The sequence below is a fragment of the Trachurus trachurus genome, assembly GCF_905171665.1.
Source record: "Trachurus trachurus genome assembly, chromosome: 17".
Taxonomy (NCBI): Eukaryota; Metazoa; Chordata; class Actinopteri; order Carangiformes; family Carangidae; genus Trachurus; species Trachurus trachurus.
This window is the reverse complement of record NC_139900.1, coordinates 6,468,596-6,485,423: the sequence shown is the minus strand read 5'-3', so window position 1 is coordinate 6,485,423 and position 16,828 is coordinate 6,468,596. Positions and strand designations below refer to the sequence as shown.

Genomic DNA, 16,828 nt, shown 5'->3' with positions numbered 1-16,828 from the left:
AACGCTTGCGGCGCCATTTAAACAAACCAAACATGCACGTTTAAGTTAAAAAAAAAAAAAAAAAGAAAAGAAAAATCAACTCGATATGAACCGGAACAGACACTTTACAGGAATATTACAGGGTTTATTTTTATTTATTTATTTTTTAAAGGGGGTGGGGGGTGGTGGTGGTGGTGGTGTGAGTGGGGGCAGAGGGAGAGGGGGCAGGTGGAGGGGTGTCAGTCAGAGCCGGAGAATGACAGGAAACTTACCTGAGAGTTGAGCGGGCAGAGTGAGGTGAGTCTCCCCGGTGTTGTCGCTGCTGCGCTGGGGTCGGTCAGCGGGAAGGAGCGGTGTTGGTGGTGGTGGCAGCGGCGGCGGCAGCAGCAGTGTCCAGGGCCGGAGCCGCCATGTTCCTGTGGCTCAGAGGCTCCTCGGCTGTTTATCTTTACTCCCCCTCCTCCTCCTCCCTCCCTCCCCCCTCTCTCTCTCCTCCCCTCCCCTCCTCTCTGTTTCTCTCTCTAGTCTCCACCACCTCCTCCACTCTCATCTCATTACACACTGCAGGAGAAGAGCTGCTGGGCACAAATAAAACCTAACCTAAACATATTTTCATATTAAAACAATTAGAAATAATTTTGAAAATAAATTATTATTTTTAATATAATAAATTCTGAAAGCTTTAGAGTGCAATATTGCCTTACAAAGGCAAAGTGCAGTATCTGTAAAAAAAAAAAAAGATGCCAAACTGAGAAAAACAGCTCTTTGTGTTTTTCATTGTCAGGTTTAAGCATCAAATTATGAATAACTACCAAGTCTATAATTGATTAGACAAAGGTGGACCTTTTGTAGTTTATCTTTCTGACCAATTTTGACCTTTTTATGGCATATTTTGTGACCAATTTTTTACAGTTTTATGGCAAATACTGCACTTTTGCCCTGGTTTTGGCGCAGATACTGCACTTTGCCTTGGTTTCACAGTGCGTTTTTGGATGGACAGCAAAATAAAAAGCCCAATAACTCTGGAAATTTTAGCAGTACCAATATCAAATTCTGCCACACCTTTGATTGGTCAAAAAGAAAAGAAATTTAAAAAATGCAGATACTGCACTTTGCCTTTGTAGGGCAGAATATTGTTTCAAGAATTACAGGGAAAAAGTGATATTCTGAAATATTCCTTTAACAACAACAATAATAGTAGTAATATCACTTTATCCTGCGTAATTTAGAGTGAAATGTCCGTATGAAGTATACAGTGATCAACTTTGACCATTATTATTAACAGAAACGTGTGTATTTGAGTGTGTGATGCGCAAATGTTTTGTGACCTACCAATTACTTGCAGAATTCATTATCTCTTAGCTAAATCTGCTCCAATGCATCAAATGATAATATTAATGTTTAATCCTATACATTTACAAATAAAAAATAAAATAATAAATACACCAAAGGGCCATATTCTTTTTGCAGTAGTCTGTGTCTATATGTTTATAGCCTATTATTCTCACTGTTACATACGTATAGCTATGTTCACCATACTTGACTGTTGCTTTTGCACTCTGGTTCACTTCAGTGATGTTTGTTGTGAACTTTTCAGCCTTCATTCTCATAAAGTGATGATGTTGATTTCAGTGAAGTGAAGTCAACATCATCAGAGCCAAGATCAGCACGTCGTCGTCGTTGTTGCAGAGAAAAACCTACAGACCTGCAGAGAAAACTCCTCGTTTGGCTCTTAGGAAAAACTAAACCCACACACACAGAGACCGTATCCACTGTGTTAGTCAAAAAGGAAACTGATCAGACTCACTGACGGCTCAGCAGGAGGTCAAAGGTTCAAACTACAGGTTTTTATTACTCATCACAATATGGGCTCATCATGCTGAGATAATATTCAACTGTTCAAAATAGTTTCAGTCTTTTCATGTGTTCAATTATAGTATTCACGTTTTATAATAAGCTGCATCCCCCTTAGAGCAATTTAATAATGATCACAAATATACAATAATTATCAGAAAAATACAACAGCAACTCATTTAATGGTTAATAATCTCATTAGATATAACTTTTCTAACACATATTCACATTGTTGTTGGGGTATATTGCAATATTATAACTGCAAACGTTGGTAATTTACTGTCCATGTTGTCACCCAATAGGATGAATTAGCAGATACTGCCACCTAGTGACCGCCTGGAAAAGTACACAATTTCACAGGCACACAGGGAATTAAAACTAAATTTAAAAAAGGAAAAATAAAATAAATCAAAGGCGACAGCAGCAGAAAATCTCAAAAAAAAAAAAAAAAAATCTAGATAGAAAAGCCATGCTGATCCATCTCTCATCATCAGATACTCTGGGCCTAAATTATCTATCCTGCTGACCTGCCTTTACCTGGTGCTTCCCATTCAGTTGGGCCCTCCCCATCACCACAACACACACACACACACACATAAAACCTGTCCTGAGATGAGCTGAACAAACAGTGGTGATGGGAAGGTGGCAACAACATAATGAGCAACAATTAACAGTCGCCCTCAGGGATTCATACAAACATACAACATGCTAATTCAGTGCTATAACACACAGTGTGTACCTGTATAACCTGTATAACACTGGATATAATCCTACACAACATTTGCATGTTATTAAGTGCTGAACACAATGTCTATTAATGACATTTGACAGAAGAACTCCATGAATCAAATAGTTCATTTAACTGATTGTCAGGTTCAGGGCTTCAGCTGGAGTTCAAGTCTGATATTCTGGCAAAAGGAGCCCAATTTATTCTAAGTTCAATATTTTTCTAGAGATAATCAGACAAAAAAAAAGTTAAGGGCACTGTGGCACATTCACATCTGCTTTTCACTTTTAGCCTTGTTTAACCTGCAGCTCAGTTCTGTTATTGGTCTCGTTCTGTGAGCTCAACGTCAGAAAAACCTCAAACGCACCGTCATCCCTGATTCTCCAGTCATTTCTGCACTTCACAACATTTTGCTGGTCAAACAATCACAAAGTCGTTGTGGTGGTGGTGGTGGTGGACATCACAGGTTACTCCTCCATTTAGTACTCTGTGAGGAATCAACTGTAGGAAAGAAAATCACCGACAGGCCTGAGTTGGTTTAAAGTACGACAGAGTATTAGGGCCACATTGAGGAGAAAAAATGTTCATTCATAGTTTTACAAGAATAAAGTCATAATATTACTAGAAAAAAAGTTATAATTTTACAGGGAAAACTGTCACAGTTGTACGGGAAAAGTTTCATAATTTTACGAGAATAAAGTGGCAATTTTATGAGAAAAAAGCAGCGATTTCCTTGAAATCCACCTGGTTCTTTCTGTGGAATAGATGCATTTTCTTGCATATTCCTTCCAAAGTCCTGATACTTATGACAATGTGGTGCTGATGTGCCACGAAATTAAGTATCTCCTTGTTTGTGAAACCTTTACTGAAGTACAACTTCACCAAATGCTCAGGTTAAATTATGATGACTTTATTCTTGTAAAAGTATTATTTCATTCTTGTAAAATTATAACTTTATTCTTGTAAAAGTATTATTTTATTCTTGTAAAATTATGACTTTATCCTTGTAAAATTATGACTTTATTATTGTACAATCATGACTTTATTCTTGTAATATGACTGTATCATTGTAATATTATGACTTTTTTTCTCGTATAATTATGACTCTTTCTCGTAATATTACGACTTTATTCTCGAAGTCTGTGAAAACATTTTTTTTTTTCCCTCAATGTGGCCGTAATACTGTACTTTCTAAATAAAATAAACTTGTCACTCAATAGTTTTTGCAGCTGTGAGAGACTTTACTTACCCAGGCTGATCTTGCCTTCTTTCTCCAGTTTCTTTAAGTGGTGCAGCAGGTTCACATTAGCGGCCTGGTGCAGGTGTTCAGGCGTGTCCTGGGAGACAACAGGTGCTTTGGTTATTAAAGTGGAAACTGGACTGATGGTTATAGCTGCAGTTAGCACGTAACGTAGCGTCGTTTCTGGTAACCCTTTAATTTACAGCCCGTTGATTACGTGATATGTCAGGAAATAACAAATAATTGCGTCATAATGTCTAGAAATAGCCTAGAAGTAACGGTCAATTTCATAGTAATGTTGAGAAATATCACCAAGAAATAACATTTGATTGCGTATCTTAAAAAAAAAAAAAAGATTCAAAGCATGAAAAGCATGTGTAATCTTTTGCCTTTATGAAAAACATGACATTACTATGAAATTGACCCTTATTTCTAGGCTATTTATTGACATTACTACACATTTAATTGTTATTTCTTGACATTATCACGTAATGAACGGCCCATAAATTTAAAAGGTTTCCTCGTTTTTTGTTGTTTTTTGTCCTGACCTTATACACGACCTTTACCAGCTCCATGGAGGAGAAAGGTTTTCCCGCTCCGTCCTGGATGGCGGCCAGGATCTGCTGCTCTCGTTGGTGCCGGTGGCTGATGTAGTGTCTGATCTTGGAGCCGGCGTCCTGGACCACGGGGCCGTGACCTGAGGACACGGCAGCAGAGCAGAGGAGCCACCGGTCAGGCTGATTCAATTTAAAACATTAATTGGGAGCCTCGGTTGATGTATCATCACTTTATTACTGCAGCCGATTGAACAAAGTGATCGTAGAAGTTTGTTTTGTTTGTGGAGGCCGATCGTAGTTCTCCAACAATGAGCAATAACTCCTGGTTAACAAGGAAAAAGTAGAAATTAGAGAGACATTACCATTTCCTCCGTCCAGATATTGATTGCCATTCCTGAAACTTGCCCATGCCTAATACTGATCCAATACCACTGTTGTAAAATAAACATTACCAACAATGTAGCCCTAACCCTGAATGCATGTGATGCCTTTACTGCAGCACAGTTCAGTTCAAAGTTTTTATAAAATGAGCACACAGAATCTTTATTTCTATAATCAGAAGCAATTTCATTCATATCTTTAAAAAATAGTGTCAAATAGACAGTAACACCAGTGCTGCCCCTTCAAATTAAAACCTTGCATATTTGTACAAGGGTCAATTACATGATGCAACCCAGTGTCAAGAAGTGAAACCAGTATTTTTCCATAAAAATCTGACGATATACAGAAAAATAAATCTGGAACAAATGTCATTTGTCACTTTTGCAATGCAACACTATGTGTCTTAACACATTTTACACAATTTGTCACATTATTTAGTGTTTTTTTTAGGACACGTCCTGCTCAGTGTTGCCAAAATGCACTAAGATATAAGAATAATACACTAAAAGATCTATTTCAATTTAATTTTTTCAGAGTAAAGTATATTTTTAGACTTCAATCCAGTGTAGGTGGATCAAATATGTATCATTCTTTTGTGGTTTCACCATTTGACATTTTTCAGGGACACTCAGTTTTACTTTTGTTAAAAAAAAAGGTGCAAATGTCATTTCAAATGATTACAAAATGTACAATTTAACAAATCTGATGCTTTTAAAACACATTTTTAAAGATATTTCTGAATTACTCATGTTGTTAACCCTTATTTATCACTGACCCATAATCATCAATACCTAATAACATATTTAAGGCGGTATCAGAGCTATTTCTGCTCCTAGCATCTGAACAACTCTAGGAAGAAGAAGAAGAAGAACCAAAATGGGGACACGTAGTGACAAGTTTGTTAGTTGACTGATCATTTAGGTCAATTAATCTCTGGTCATGTGACGATTTGATCTTTTCTTTCTTCACATGTAAAAGAAAAACTGATCAACAAATTTGAGAAGAAAGATGACTAAATAAGAATATTTATTGTCATCATTGCTGTAGCTCTGAAGTATATCTTTAGAGAAACTGTGAGACTTAACATTAAAGTGATAACGCGTGTCTTGCCTCACTCCCGAGTCGATGACCAGCAGATAGACACCATCCTTTCGACTGTGCGTGCTGTAACAAGGGAGATTGAGCCGTATCGCCCGTAATTAGCTTATTAGCTCAAACGCTGGAAGTGTATAGGTAGTGTTAGCCTGCCTCCTACCTGAGCCGAAATCAGCAGTCAGAAGCTGATTTCATTTTAGCTCTAAACTCTGTAAATATATATCACTTTATCAACATTTCAAACCTTTTTAGGCGAGAAACCGTTTAGATCAGCAGTGTGTCATTAATTTGTCTAAATACCAGCCGTTTACAAGTTTGTTCGGACTAGCTAGCCGTTGTGACCAATGCACTTCCGGTTACTTTCACAAAATAAAACACCCGTTGCTCTTTACATACAGAAAACCATGACGATAGAATTTTTGCTTTTACTTTGAAACAGGAAGCTAACCTACCCTCGATGTAGCTAGCTTGAACCAAAATAAACCTTTTAGCTTGAACCCTCCGTTTTGACCGATCTCGTCCTGTTAGCGGCATTTGACCGCTCAAGATGCCTTACCGGAGAGTTTTGTCAGCTCTGAGACAAAGATCGGCCCGCCGGTTTCCGTTTAGAGTTGCTGAAGAGTTTCTCTGATGACTTTAGGTGGAGGCAGGCTAACACTACCCATACACTTCCAGTGTTTGAGCTAAGCTAATTACGGGCGATACGGCTCTATCTCCCTTGTTACTGCACGCACAGTCGAAAGGATGGTGTCTATCTGCTGGTCATGGACTCGGGAGTGAGGCAAGACACGAAAAAAAAAATGAAGAACATGAAAATATGACAAGACAGTGTGTGACTAAAAGCCCCAGGACCGTTCTTTATTATTGATACTGGGCAGCATCCAGGTGTGAATGTGTTTGAGAAGAGGAGGAAGAGCGGCCGACTCACCGGGGTAGATGAGGTCGGCCTGCGAGTCCAGCAGGATCCCCAGAGACTTCATGTAGTCGTACAGATCCTCGAAGACGGCCGTGCCCTCGCCCAGGATGCAGTCTCCGGAGAAGAGCGCCTGCTCCTCCTCCAGCAGCAGCGCCATGTGGTCGTCGGTGTGACCCGGGGTGAACAGCACTCTGGTGGTGGGGAACAAACAGAAATACCATCACGCTTTAAAAGCCTGACAAGCCAGAGAGACTATATCATTAACATGTCTAGTCTGGCAACGACCGGTAGACCTCGGCTTGATCCAGGGGGCGGGATGAAGGCTGTCTTTCACACTGCCTCTGCACGCAATGGGGCTCTATGCACAGCTCCCTCCACTACTTCCTGAACTTAAGGCAGCTCCTTTATTTCCTGTCTTACATTATTGGACAAACTGATTAATCCAGGTGTGTCTGAGTGGTCACAATGGCCAGACACACCTGGATTAATCAGTTTGGATAGTAGCATTTTCTTAAAGTGGGGTTGTATGATCTACAAATAGCCCCTAAGTACTTTAATTGCAGTAGAAGACTCTCTGCACTCCTCCCGTTAGCAACGCCAGCCCATAGCCCTGCCCAGAGATTTACAACATTGTTGTGAATGGACCCAAAGAAACGGCCTATTTTCGCGGCCTAAAAGAGGTTTTACGTGAAAAAAAAAACACAGTTCCACTATAATATAATTTTTTCCAGCCCTTCAAAGTGCAGGAAAAACACAGTTTTTATTTGGACCTAACCAACTGCTGATCGGCGGGCGCTAACCCTGGGCGGAGGGATACGTGAGTTGGTTAGGTCCAAACAAAAACTTTTTCCACAATGGAACTGTGTATTTTTTTTCACATAAAACCTCTTTTAGGCCGCGAAAATAGGCCGTTTCTTTGGGTCCATTCACAACAATGTTGTAAATGTTGTTGTAAATCTCTGGGCAGGGCTATGGGCTGGCGTTGCTAACGGGAGGAGTGCAGAGAGTCTTCTACTGCAATTAAAGGGACAACGAGGAGTTTTGGAAAAGCGAAGCGTTTTCACACTACATTTATGAGCCTCCGCGCGCACCGTAAAATTCTTTTGACCGGCGCAAGACGGACTCATGTTTTCATTCATCAAGAATTAAAGTCAGAGGTTCAAAGAGGTTTACATACCGTCGTAGTTCCGACCATAAACGGCGATTCAGCTGCGTTATTCTCATGACTCGTTGCGAAACCGAAAGTAAAAAACGCTGGTCGGCTCGACCAGCATCTCCGCCACCACTAATAATAACAAAATAATGATAGAGACAGAACGATATATTTATCGAAAATGGAGCCATTAACAAGTGTGGGTAGCGGAGATTCATCCACATTAACGTGAGACTTTTTTATAACCGAATAGAAACTCCTCGTTGTCCCTTTAAAGTACTTAGGGGCTATTTGTAGATCATACAACCCCACTTTAAAAAAATGCTACTATCCCTTTAAATTCAGGAAGTAGTGGAGCTGTGCATAGAGCCCATAGGGTAGCGCTTCGACTAATCAGAGCAAAGAGCAGGATGACGCTCCCATATCCCATTGGCAAAACCCCAAATACATCCTTCTTCGAAATGAATGACTTCAGTGCAGTTTCTTGCTCAACTTTTAAAGAAAATGACAAGTTTAATTCTTTCAAAGTTGATGCCAACAACGCCGATTCAAACGATTCCTTTGCCAAAGCCATCTTGTCATGTTTTTCACCGTCGCAAGTGTGTCGTCATGGCGTTAAGCCGCCCAACGACTCTCTAAACAGATAGAGTGCTGTGATTGGTGAACACAAACGGTGTTCGAGACTCAAAAAGTTCCTATGGCTCGTTTCTAGACGGACCTGCGGAACAAATATATTTGCTGCCGCTAGGGTGCAGCTAGATTTCACTAGGCTAATCACGCTTCATTTATCCTTTTCAAAAAATATTCTACATTGTAAGTTTGAACCGAACCGACTTGAGCGTGGCGCCCTCCGTCTGGACCACGTCTCCGTCTTTGAGGTACGTGTAGCTCTTGTTCCCGGCGGTTTCTGTGACCTGCGTGGAGCGAGGCAGTTTGCTGACTCGTACATCAGAACCTGCAGGAAAAAGGAAAATGTAGAAATCAAGATTCAAGATTGAAGAATTCTTTATTAGAATAGAATAAAATACAACTTTATTTATCTTTAGGGCAATTACGTTTTGCAGGCAGCTACCATCATTATTACATACATTATTCATTCACTCAATACATTCATTCATTTGTTAAAAGTCAAGTTAAAAGTCAAGCCCCAGCATATTATACTAAAAATTAAAATTAAATTAAAAGTCAAGCCCCAGCATATTATACTAAAAATGAATAAACTGTTAAAGGGATAGTTCAACATTTTGGCAAATTGGCCCATTACCATAACCCCTATAGTCATAGCAGTAGGTTCGTTACCTTTAATTGTCGGTGTAAGCTATTTTTAGAACGGCGGAGCAGAGCTGTGAGCTGTTCAGAGCTACGCTACGGAGGCTAAAGGAATTTCTTGGTTTCCCTCATCAAACTCATCAAATACAAAATCCCCAAACTCCAAAACGCTTTTGTGGACAAGTTGTGACCTGCACATTCACCACGCTATGAGATAATAACAGAACGTTGCGAAACTGAGCCGTTTTCGAGGTAAACACAGGGTAAATACAGAGTCTGCTTGCTGAAAAACTGTCCCTGAAGGCAACGCGCATCAGTGGTTTTGCATGAATTTACCTCTAAAACAACTCTGTCTGGTAACGTTCTGTTATTATCTCATATCGTGGTGATTGTGCAGCTCACAACTTGTCCACCAGAGCGTTGTGGAGTTGTTGGATTGTGTATTTGATGAGTTTTGATGAGAAACCAAGAAATTCCCTTAGCCTCCATAGCATAGCCCTGAGCAGCTCACGGCTCTGCTCCGCCGTTCTAAAAATAGCTTGCACCGACAATTAAAGGTAACGAACCTACTGCTATGGCTATAGGGATTATGGCAATGGGCCAATTTGCCAAAATGTTGAACTATCCCTTTAAATAAGCAAGTGGTTCATTTAAGGGAGGAGTTATAGATAAATAAATAAAAACCTGAAGGCATTATAAAGAACTCGCTGGACAGGATGTGATCAGCTCCTCTCTGCATAAAAGACTCTCAAGAAAAGACAAATATAGATATTTACACAGGGATTAAATAGACGTCCCACCTGTGATGTTGCTGCAGATGTCCTGCACGCCGCCGGTGTGGTCGTGGTGCCAGTGGGTGACGATGATCTCCTGGATGCTGGTGTTGAACTGGGTCAGCGCCTGTTTCAGGCTGCTGATGTATTCAGGCACAGCAGGTTCCCCCGTGTCTATCAGCACCCGCCTGCAGCCAAAAATAAATAAATAAATCACATATTATATTTAGCTGAGTTATTATATAGTCATTTATTATTAATTAAAGCAGAAGTGAGTGATATATTTGTGTTAATATAAGTCTTAAATAGTTATATCTTCCGACAGCAATCACTTACATAGAGTGTTTGGACTGAAACATGGGTCTGTCAGTCCCTCTGCTCTGCTCTGAGCCGAAGAGAAAACATTTATCGTATCCTACAGTTTTTATCCAATGAGGAGAGAGAACGGCATGCAGGGCTGTGTGTGCAGCCAAGGAACGCCGTGAATGTGGTGACGTAGCGACGAGGACTGTTATGGTGTGTTCAAGGAAACTCGTATTTTTCCGACCGTGAAGTGGTACCAGTTCGATCTGGTACGAGTTCACCGGTCGGAAGTTACGAGTGGCCGTTATAGTGACTTTCACCGGTAAAACAGGTCGGAAAAACACGAGTGGGTTGCCTGGAACGCTACAAAGTCGTAAGTTGTGACTTGAAGCTGTAATTTACGATTTCAAAAGCCTGCCTGGAACGCAGCATTAGCGAAAACGACCGGACCACTCACTTCTGCTTTAACTTTTGTTGTTTCATTTTGCAATTTAGTGTTTAACTTTGTTTCATTTTTTGCTCCGTAGTATTAAGTTTTGTTTTGGTGTTGTGCCGACTGGCGAGACATAAAAATATTGTTTTTAACTTCATATAATTTCAAATGTACTTTAAATTATTGATATTTCTAATATTGAAGTTATCAGTAGGCCCTGGCAAGTCATTATTCATTTCCAGGTTTGGTCCACACGCTGCATATTTTAACTTACAAGCAAAGAAATACTTAATTTAGACCATTAAAGGGATAGTTCAACATTGTGTCGCCTCTCACCATAATCCCTGTAGTCATAGCAGTAGGTTCGTTACCTTTAATTATATCGGTGCATGTTGTTTTGAGATCAGCGGGGCAGAGACGTGAGCTGCTCAGTGAACACAATGGAGGTGAACGGTACAGGTCCCCTAGCTGTCCCTCATCAAATACACAATCCCACAACTCCAAAACACTCTGGTGGACAAGTTGTGACCTGCACATTCACCACGCTATGAGATAATCATGTACAATTGTGTAACATTACGACACATGAAGCAAATACTCTGAACTACTTTAGCTTTTACGACACATGAAGCAAATACTCTGAACTACTTTAGCTTTTGAAATCCTTCTTCCCAGCAGCTGTGTCTGGAATGTAGTTCCGGCTGCATTTGCCTCAAAAACAACTCTGTCTGGTGGTAACATTAGCTACATGTTTATCTCATAGCGTGGTGAATGTGCAAGTCACAACTTGTCCACCAGAGTGTTTTGGAGTTGTTGGATTGTGTATTTGATGAGTTTGATGAGGAACAGGGGACCTGTACCGTTCACCTCCATTGTGTTCACTGAGCAGCTCACGTCTCTGCCCCGCTGATCTCAAAACAACATGCACCGATATAATTAAAGGTAATGAATCTACTGCTATGACTATAGGGAATATGGCAATAGGCGAATTTTCCAAAATGTTGAACTATCCCTTTAAACTGACTTTGATTCAACGTTTGTTTCCCACGCGGAAAACTGAACATTAGCATTGATTAGGGCTACTGTTTAACAGAGACAGTAGTTACGCCACACAAGGCTCACCTGTCCCCGGTGCCGACCAGGTAGGTGTTGGTCCCCTGCAGCGTCATCGGCCCCGGGTTCGAGCCCAGGACCCGGACCACCCGGGCGGACAGCTGCTCGATCCGCGGGAGGACGGCGCTCATGGCTGGAGTCGGTGCGGGGTGAGCTACGGAGCAGAACGACAACAACACGGCACACTGACACACACACGCGTTCATAACCTTCTGAAACAGGAAGTAAACCGGAAACGGCGTAGCTACATATTTACTTCCTGAAGCGGCCTTCAAAATAAAAGTCGCGCCGTAGAATCTGTATTCCAGCGGTTTCATGTAGTTTGGATGGTAGTTTGACTCAAATTAAAAACTATATTTTATAGTTTTTGAGTACTCTGTCCTAATCATGTCGATACAGCTGTTTTTGTGCAATGGTATGTCTGTATTGTTTGTTAAGTGGATGTATAATGTGTTTTTACTGGTGGCAAAGTTTCCCCTTGGGGATCAATAAAGTTTTATTTATTTCTATCTATCTATCTATCTATCTATCTATCTATCTATCTATCTATCTATCCATCTATCTATCTATCTATCTATCTAACATCCCTAAAGGTATTATCGGAAGAAAATAAGTCTATAAATGAATTATGTGAAACAATGTCAAAGTCTCTTGATTTTTAAGTTACAATCCTGTGTTCTTTTTAACACGCTTAAAGCACTTTTGTTGAAATGTCAACCCCTGTGATTATTTTATTTTATTTTATCTTGTTAATGTGTTGTAAGCTTGTAGTGTTTCAAATGCAAGCAAATGTTTCCTCAAATGAGTTTTTGTAAATTGATGTGTATTTCAAATTGAAATGTACGGTAAATTGTGATGTGAAATAAAGTTTGGAGAAAAAAAACATTCACACGGGAAGCGAAAAGGCAAATGGGACATACGGTTATGTTTAAGCCAATCTATCTATCTATCTGTCTATCTATCTATCTATCTATCTATCTATCTATCTATCTATCTATCTATCTATCTATCTATCTATCTATCTATCTATCTATCTATCTATCTATCTATCGCCTACATTTAGTTTATTTTTCATATTCTGTTATCATTTTTTATGTCACTTGGCCAATTATGTCTTTATTTGTAATGTATATTTTTTAATTATATCCCAAATTCAAGTGTTTATAATTTTTTTTCCAGTATCAACTTGTTCAGACTTGACAACAAACCCTCTTTTATATACAGTCTATGCAACAAACACACATGACAGACACACAACACTTTCTAATTATGTTTTCAAATTAAATAGATAATTTGATTAAGTTATTGCTGCAACATAAAACAATCCTCTGAGAATCACACATCACACAGCAGGATATAAACTAAATATGTGTCACAGACAGGAATATGTCAGTCTGATGAACCAAACACTAGGTGGCGCCATTGTCCATCCTGACAGAGGCTCTGACGCCCTCTCACCTAATCAGCAACACTGTGTGGCACTTGAAAAATATTAAAGTCCTGGTTTATCAGCGTTTCACAGTTTGAGAATTTTATTACTTGGTAATGATTATGAAGCTTGTCAGCTCCTCACAGTTCAGCGTCAGATATCAGAGCTATCTGGCTTAATGACTGTTGTTATTGCCTTCATTAATCCGAAAGTTTAAATGGACGGTTTTTTTATGACACCTCAGACTGAAGGAAACCAGAATCATTAAAAGACGTTTAACAAGGTAAAACCACCAAGTGTGAACGGCTGCTGCTCTGTATCTGATCCTGACCTCTGACCTCCCAGTAGGAGGGTTAGCCAATCAGCACGTAATTATACAGAAATACAGAGCTAATTTAAAGGAGATTTTAAGGTTGTTTTATATGCTACCGGCATCCTAAGCTTCATGACAAGAAGATCGCTGCTAAAACATCCAAGTTGTTTTTTAATGAGAGACTTGCTGCCATCTTAGATTTGCAGTTTTTACATTATATTACATATAATTATATTTTATATTTCAGGCTACACAAATGTTTCAGTCTCAGGTTTATTGGACAGCGTGTCTATTTTGGCTCATTAATTATTATTTTTTTGTTTTCAACTTAATTTCAGAGTGTTTCATGGACATATTAGGGACAGAAAAATGACAATTTGGCCGTATATGTTCACATACAACAAACAGTGAGGGCTCCATTGGCCTGTTGATGCTGTAACTAACTAAAGACCCTGTTGTTTAGACAGGCTTTTAGTTAGTGACGTGTTTTACAACAACCTGTTTTATGTTTTTATATCTCCGTTTGTGTATGTGTCTTTGTTTTATACCATGTATACCACACTTTGTGAACTCCTTCTGTGAAAAGTGATATAGAAATATAGTTTGCTTACTTTCTTACGTACTAATTATGACCTCAACAACCAGTGACACAGATGAGGAAATCCCAATCACTGTTTTAAAACACTTTTTCAAGATGTTTTATTATTTTTTAACTTAAAAACATGTTCATGGATGATCCAGATTAAGGCCATATAAGCTGAAATGTGCAGCTCGACCAGGTTTGGGCTCTTCCTACACCGATCGGGGCTAACATGATGAGCCCTGACAGGTGAAGAGAATAACACTTCATCATGGCTCCTGTTGGGATATATGAGGCAGCAGGTGAACATGTTGTTCCTCAGAGTTGATGTATTCGAAGCAGGAAAAATGGTTCAAGTGTCAGGATTTGAGCTTTGAGTTTGACAACAAGATCCAAACTGTGATGTCTCTAGACGACAACTGGGTCAGAGCATCTCAACAACTGCAGCTCTCGTGCTGCTGAAGAAGTCCAAGCTGGTTCTGATAGAAAGGCGTCACAGCACAGAGAGCATCATGTGTCGCTGTAGATGTGATCTTCTTGGTCATCTTTGGTTTTAATATTGAGGCCTGGCAAAGACGACGGTTAGATTATAAGTTCTATAAGACGTGACTTCAAATTAATTTTTACATCCATATTTCATGTGATTTGGGCTCAGTCAGGTAATATTCTCTCTCTGTCGGCGCCTATCGATGTCAAAATGCTCAAAAAATGTAATTAAAGGTGATAACGACCTACTTTTCATTTCTTTTCCTTGTTTCATTAACGAGTTCCATGACCAACAGGATCTGTCAAAGCTGACAGTCGGACCGCCAGTCGAGGGAAACCTCCCACCGGCCGCCTACTGTACATCTCTAACATCTCAGGGACTAAAACTGCAGTCGGTGCTGGTGGCATCCTGTGGACAGACGTGAAGGGAGGTGAATCCAGGGACTGGAGTGAAGCAAAGAAAAACTAGTCCTTGTTTTTTTACTACAGGAAGTACAGATGATGGTGAATACTGGGAGATGTCTGCAGGGGCGGTCTTCCATGGTGGCACAGGGGGGGCACCTTCCCCCTGCCCCCCCCCCCCCCCCTGCTCAACTCTGTACAGCAAACAGCCCAGTGTTCTGTGTAGGAAATAAAGAAAATTGTGTAAGATTGTTATTGTTCTCAATTTTATTTTACCAACTGAGTGATGGTTGTTGTGGTTATTCTGCATAACTGACTGACTCTTACACAGAACACTGAGATGTTTGTACAGAGATGAGCTCTAAGAGTATAAGATATTGATGTTCACTTGTATTGTGTTGCTTATTCTGCTAAGACTTCTTATTTACAAGATAGAGTTGATTATTGATTGGTTATAATTTCAATATTTACAAGTGGAAAATGGAAAGGTCATAGGCATCTTCCTTACAAGATGAAAGATTCAATGTGGTCAGTAAAAGCGAGATGAAGACGTGTAAACAGTGTTGTACAATATAAATATTAAAGAGAGCGGTCAATGGTAGCCTTCATTTTTGTTACTTTTGGGCCCCCCCCCCCAGATTCACTGTTGTTACCTCTTGTGCCCCCCACTAGAAAATACTCTGGACCCGCCCCTGGATGTTTGACGTCCATTGATTCTGTGTTTTACTGAAATGAGGAATTAGTCCAATACTCATGGCTTCTCTTGCTTTGACTTGATGAAAAAAGGATGAGGCTGAAGGATGGAGAGTAACTGGATTGGTTTCACTGTAATGGATCATTTATCTACAATATATGTTTGGGCAGTGATGACTTCATATTTCTAAAGGATGTGACCGAATGTTGCAGTTTATCACAGTTTAAACAGATTTCAGTAGCTTCCTGCCTCCGTGCAGTCACACAGGGCCGACAGCATTTTCTATAAAGAGTAGATCTTCTTTTCTTTTCTTTTTTTTTTTTTTTTTTTTACACAGATGCCTGATGGGATTACAAGTTGTGAGAAAAATGTGGGTGGCATGACATTATGGCAAAGTTTCAAACCGTAATGCACAGAAAACACACATTATACCAGAGATGTGTTGTTATTTAAACACGGATCTTCTCAGACAGATGGATGAAGAAGAGGGATAATCAACAAAAAATCAATGGTGCACTCATGGGCCACATTTGTGTAATTTGATGTACTTCCTGTTGGGTCAGGAGGATGTGATGTCCAATGATCTCAGCAGGAGGAAGTCAGTTTGATTTTACTGTGAAAACATATTTTAAACTATAAATATATTTGATTCAACGCCGAAATGAGGAAAACACATTAGTTTGTTACATCCAGTTTCCATCATGTCTGCAGCTTCTTCCATGACTTCAGATTTTTTTTCCATTTCCTTGTGTCCAACCATTAAAATGTTGATGTAAAGCTTTTAATAAGGCCAAAACACAACAGAAGCCATTGCCCCAGTTCTAACCTCCCTCCATTAGCTGTTGACCTGTGTTTACCCCTGAGTCTGACCAAAGCATCTGGTTCTGTCTCTGCCAATGATGACATCAAACCTACGTCCTTGGTTGTGATGCATGAACTCATCATTATGAGGAGACATTTGCATTTGAGCGTTGAGTGGTGCAAAGAGCAGCTGCTCCACAGGCAGGTGGGTAACAGAGGAGTGTTTCTACTCTCTCTGTAAGTGCACGTGGATCTGAGTGTTGGGGTCACAGTGACTTATTGATGATGTGGAGGGAGCAGCTGATCATTGAAACTGCTTCTACTATTGAC

At 39.9% G+C, this 16,828-nt stretch overlaps 2 protein-coding genes across 2 annotated transcripts in view; both read right to left on the bottom strand.

Moving 5' to 3' along the window:
- The window catches only part of LOC311001078 (nuclear receptor coactivator 2-like), a 68,995-nt gene extending 68,605 nt beyond the window's left edge, over positions 1–390 (bottom strand). Inside the window, exon 1 of the mRNA XM_083992041.1 lies at positions 252–390. The gene's annotated coding sequence lies outside the window, so the exon portion shown is untranslated. The remainder of the gene's footprint in view (positions 1–251) is intronic.
- Positions 391–1,817: 1,427 nt separating this feature from the next.
- Positions 1,818–11,991, bottom strand: lactb2 (lactamase, beta 2). The gene is made up of 7 exons (XM_083992052.1): positions 11,803–11,991; positions 9,972–10,132; positions 8,737–8,857; positions 6,762–6,940; positions 4,349–4,497; positions 3,810–3,897; positions 1,818–3,061 (listed from the first exon to the last, which is right to left on the bottom strand). The coding sequence occupies exons 1-7, from the start codon at positions 11,922–11,924 to the stop codon at positions 3,021–3,023; spliced, it is 861 nt and encodes a 286-aa protein (XP_083848178.1). The 5' UTR covers positions 11,925–11,991; the 3' UTR covers positions 1,818–3,020.
- Positions 11,992–16,828: the final 4,837 nt, after the last annotated feature.

Excerpts from the sequence above, each read along its gene's own strand:
- lactb2 (XM_083992052.1), bottom strand. The coding sequence starts at position 11,924 with ATGAGCGCCGTCCTCCCGCGGATCGAGCAGCTGTCCGCCCGGGTGGTC. Across the intron at positions 4,498-6,761 it reads GGCCGACCTCATCTACCCCG|GTCACGGCCCCGTGGTCCAG; the intron begins GTGAGTCGGCCG and ends CCGTGTCCTCAG. Across the intron at positions 3,062-3,809 it reads AGAAGGCAAGATCAGCCTGG|TTGATTCCTCACAGAGTACT; the intron begins GTAAGTAAAGTC and ends TCTTTCCTACAG.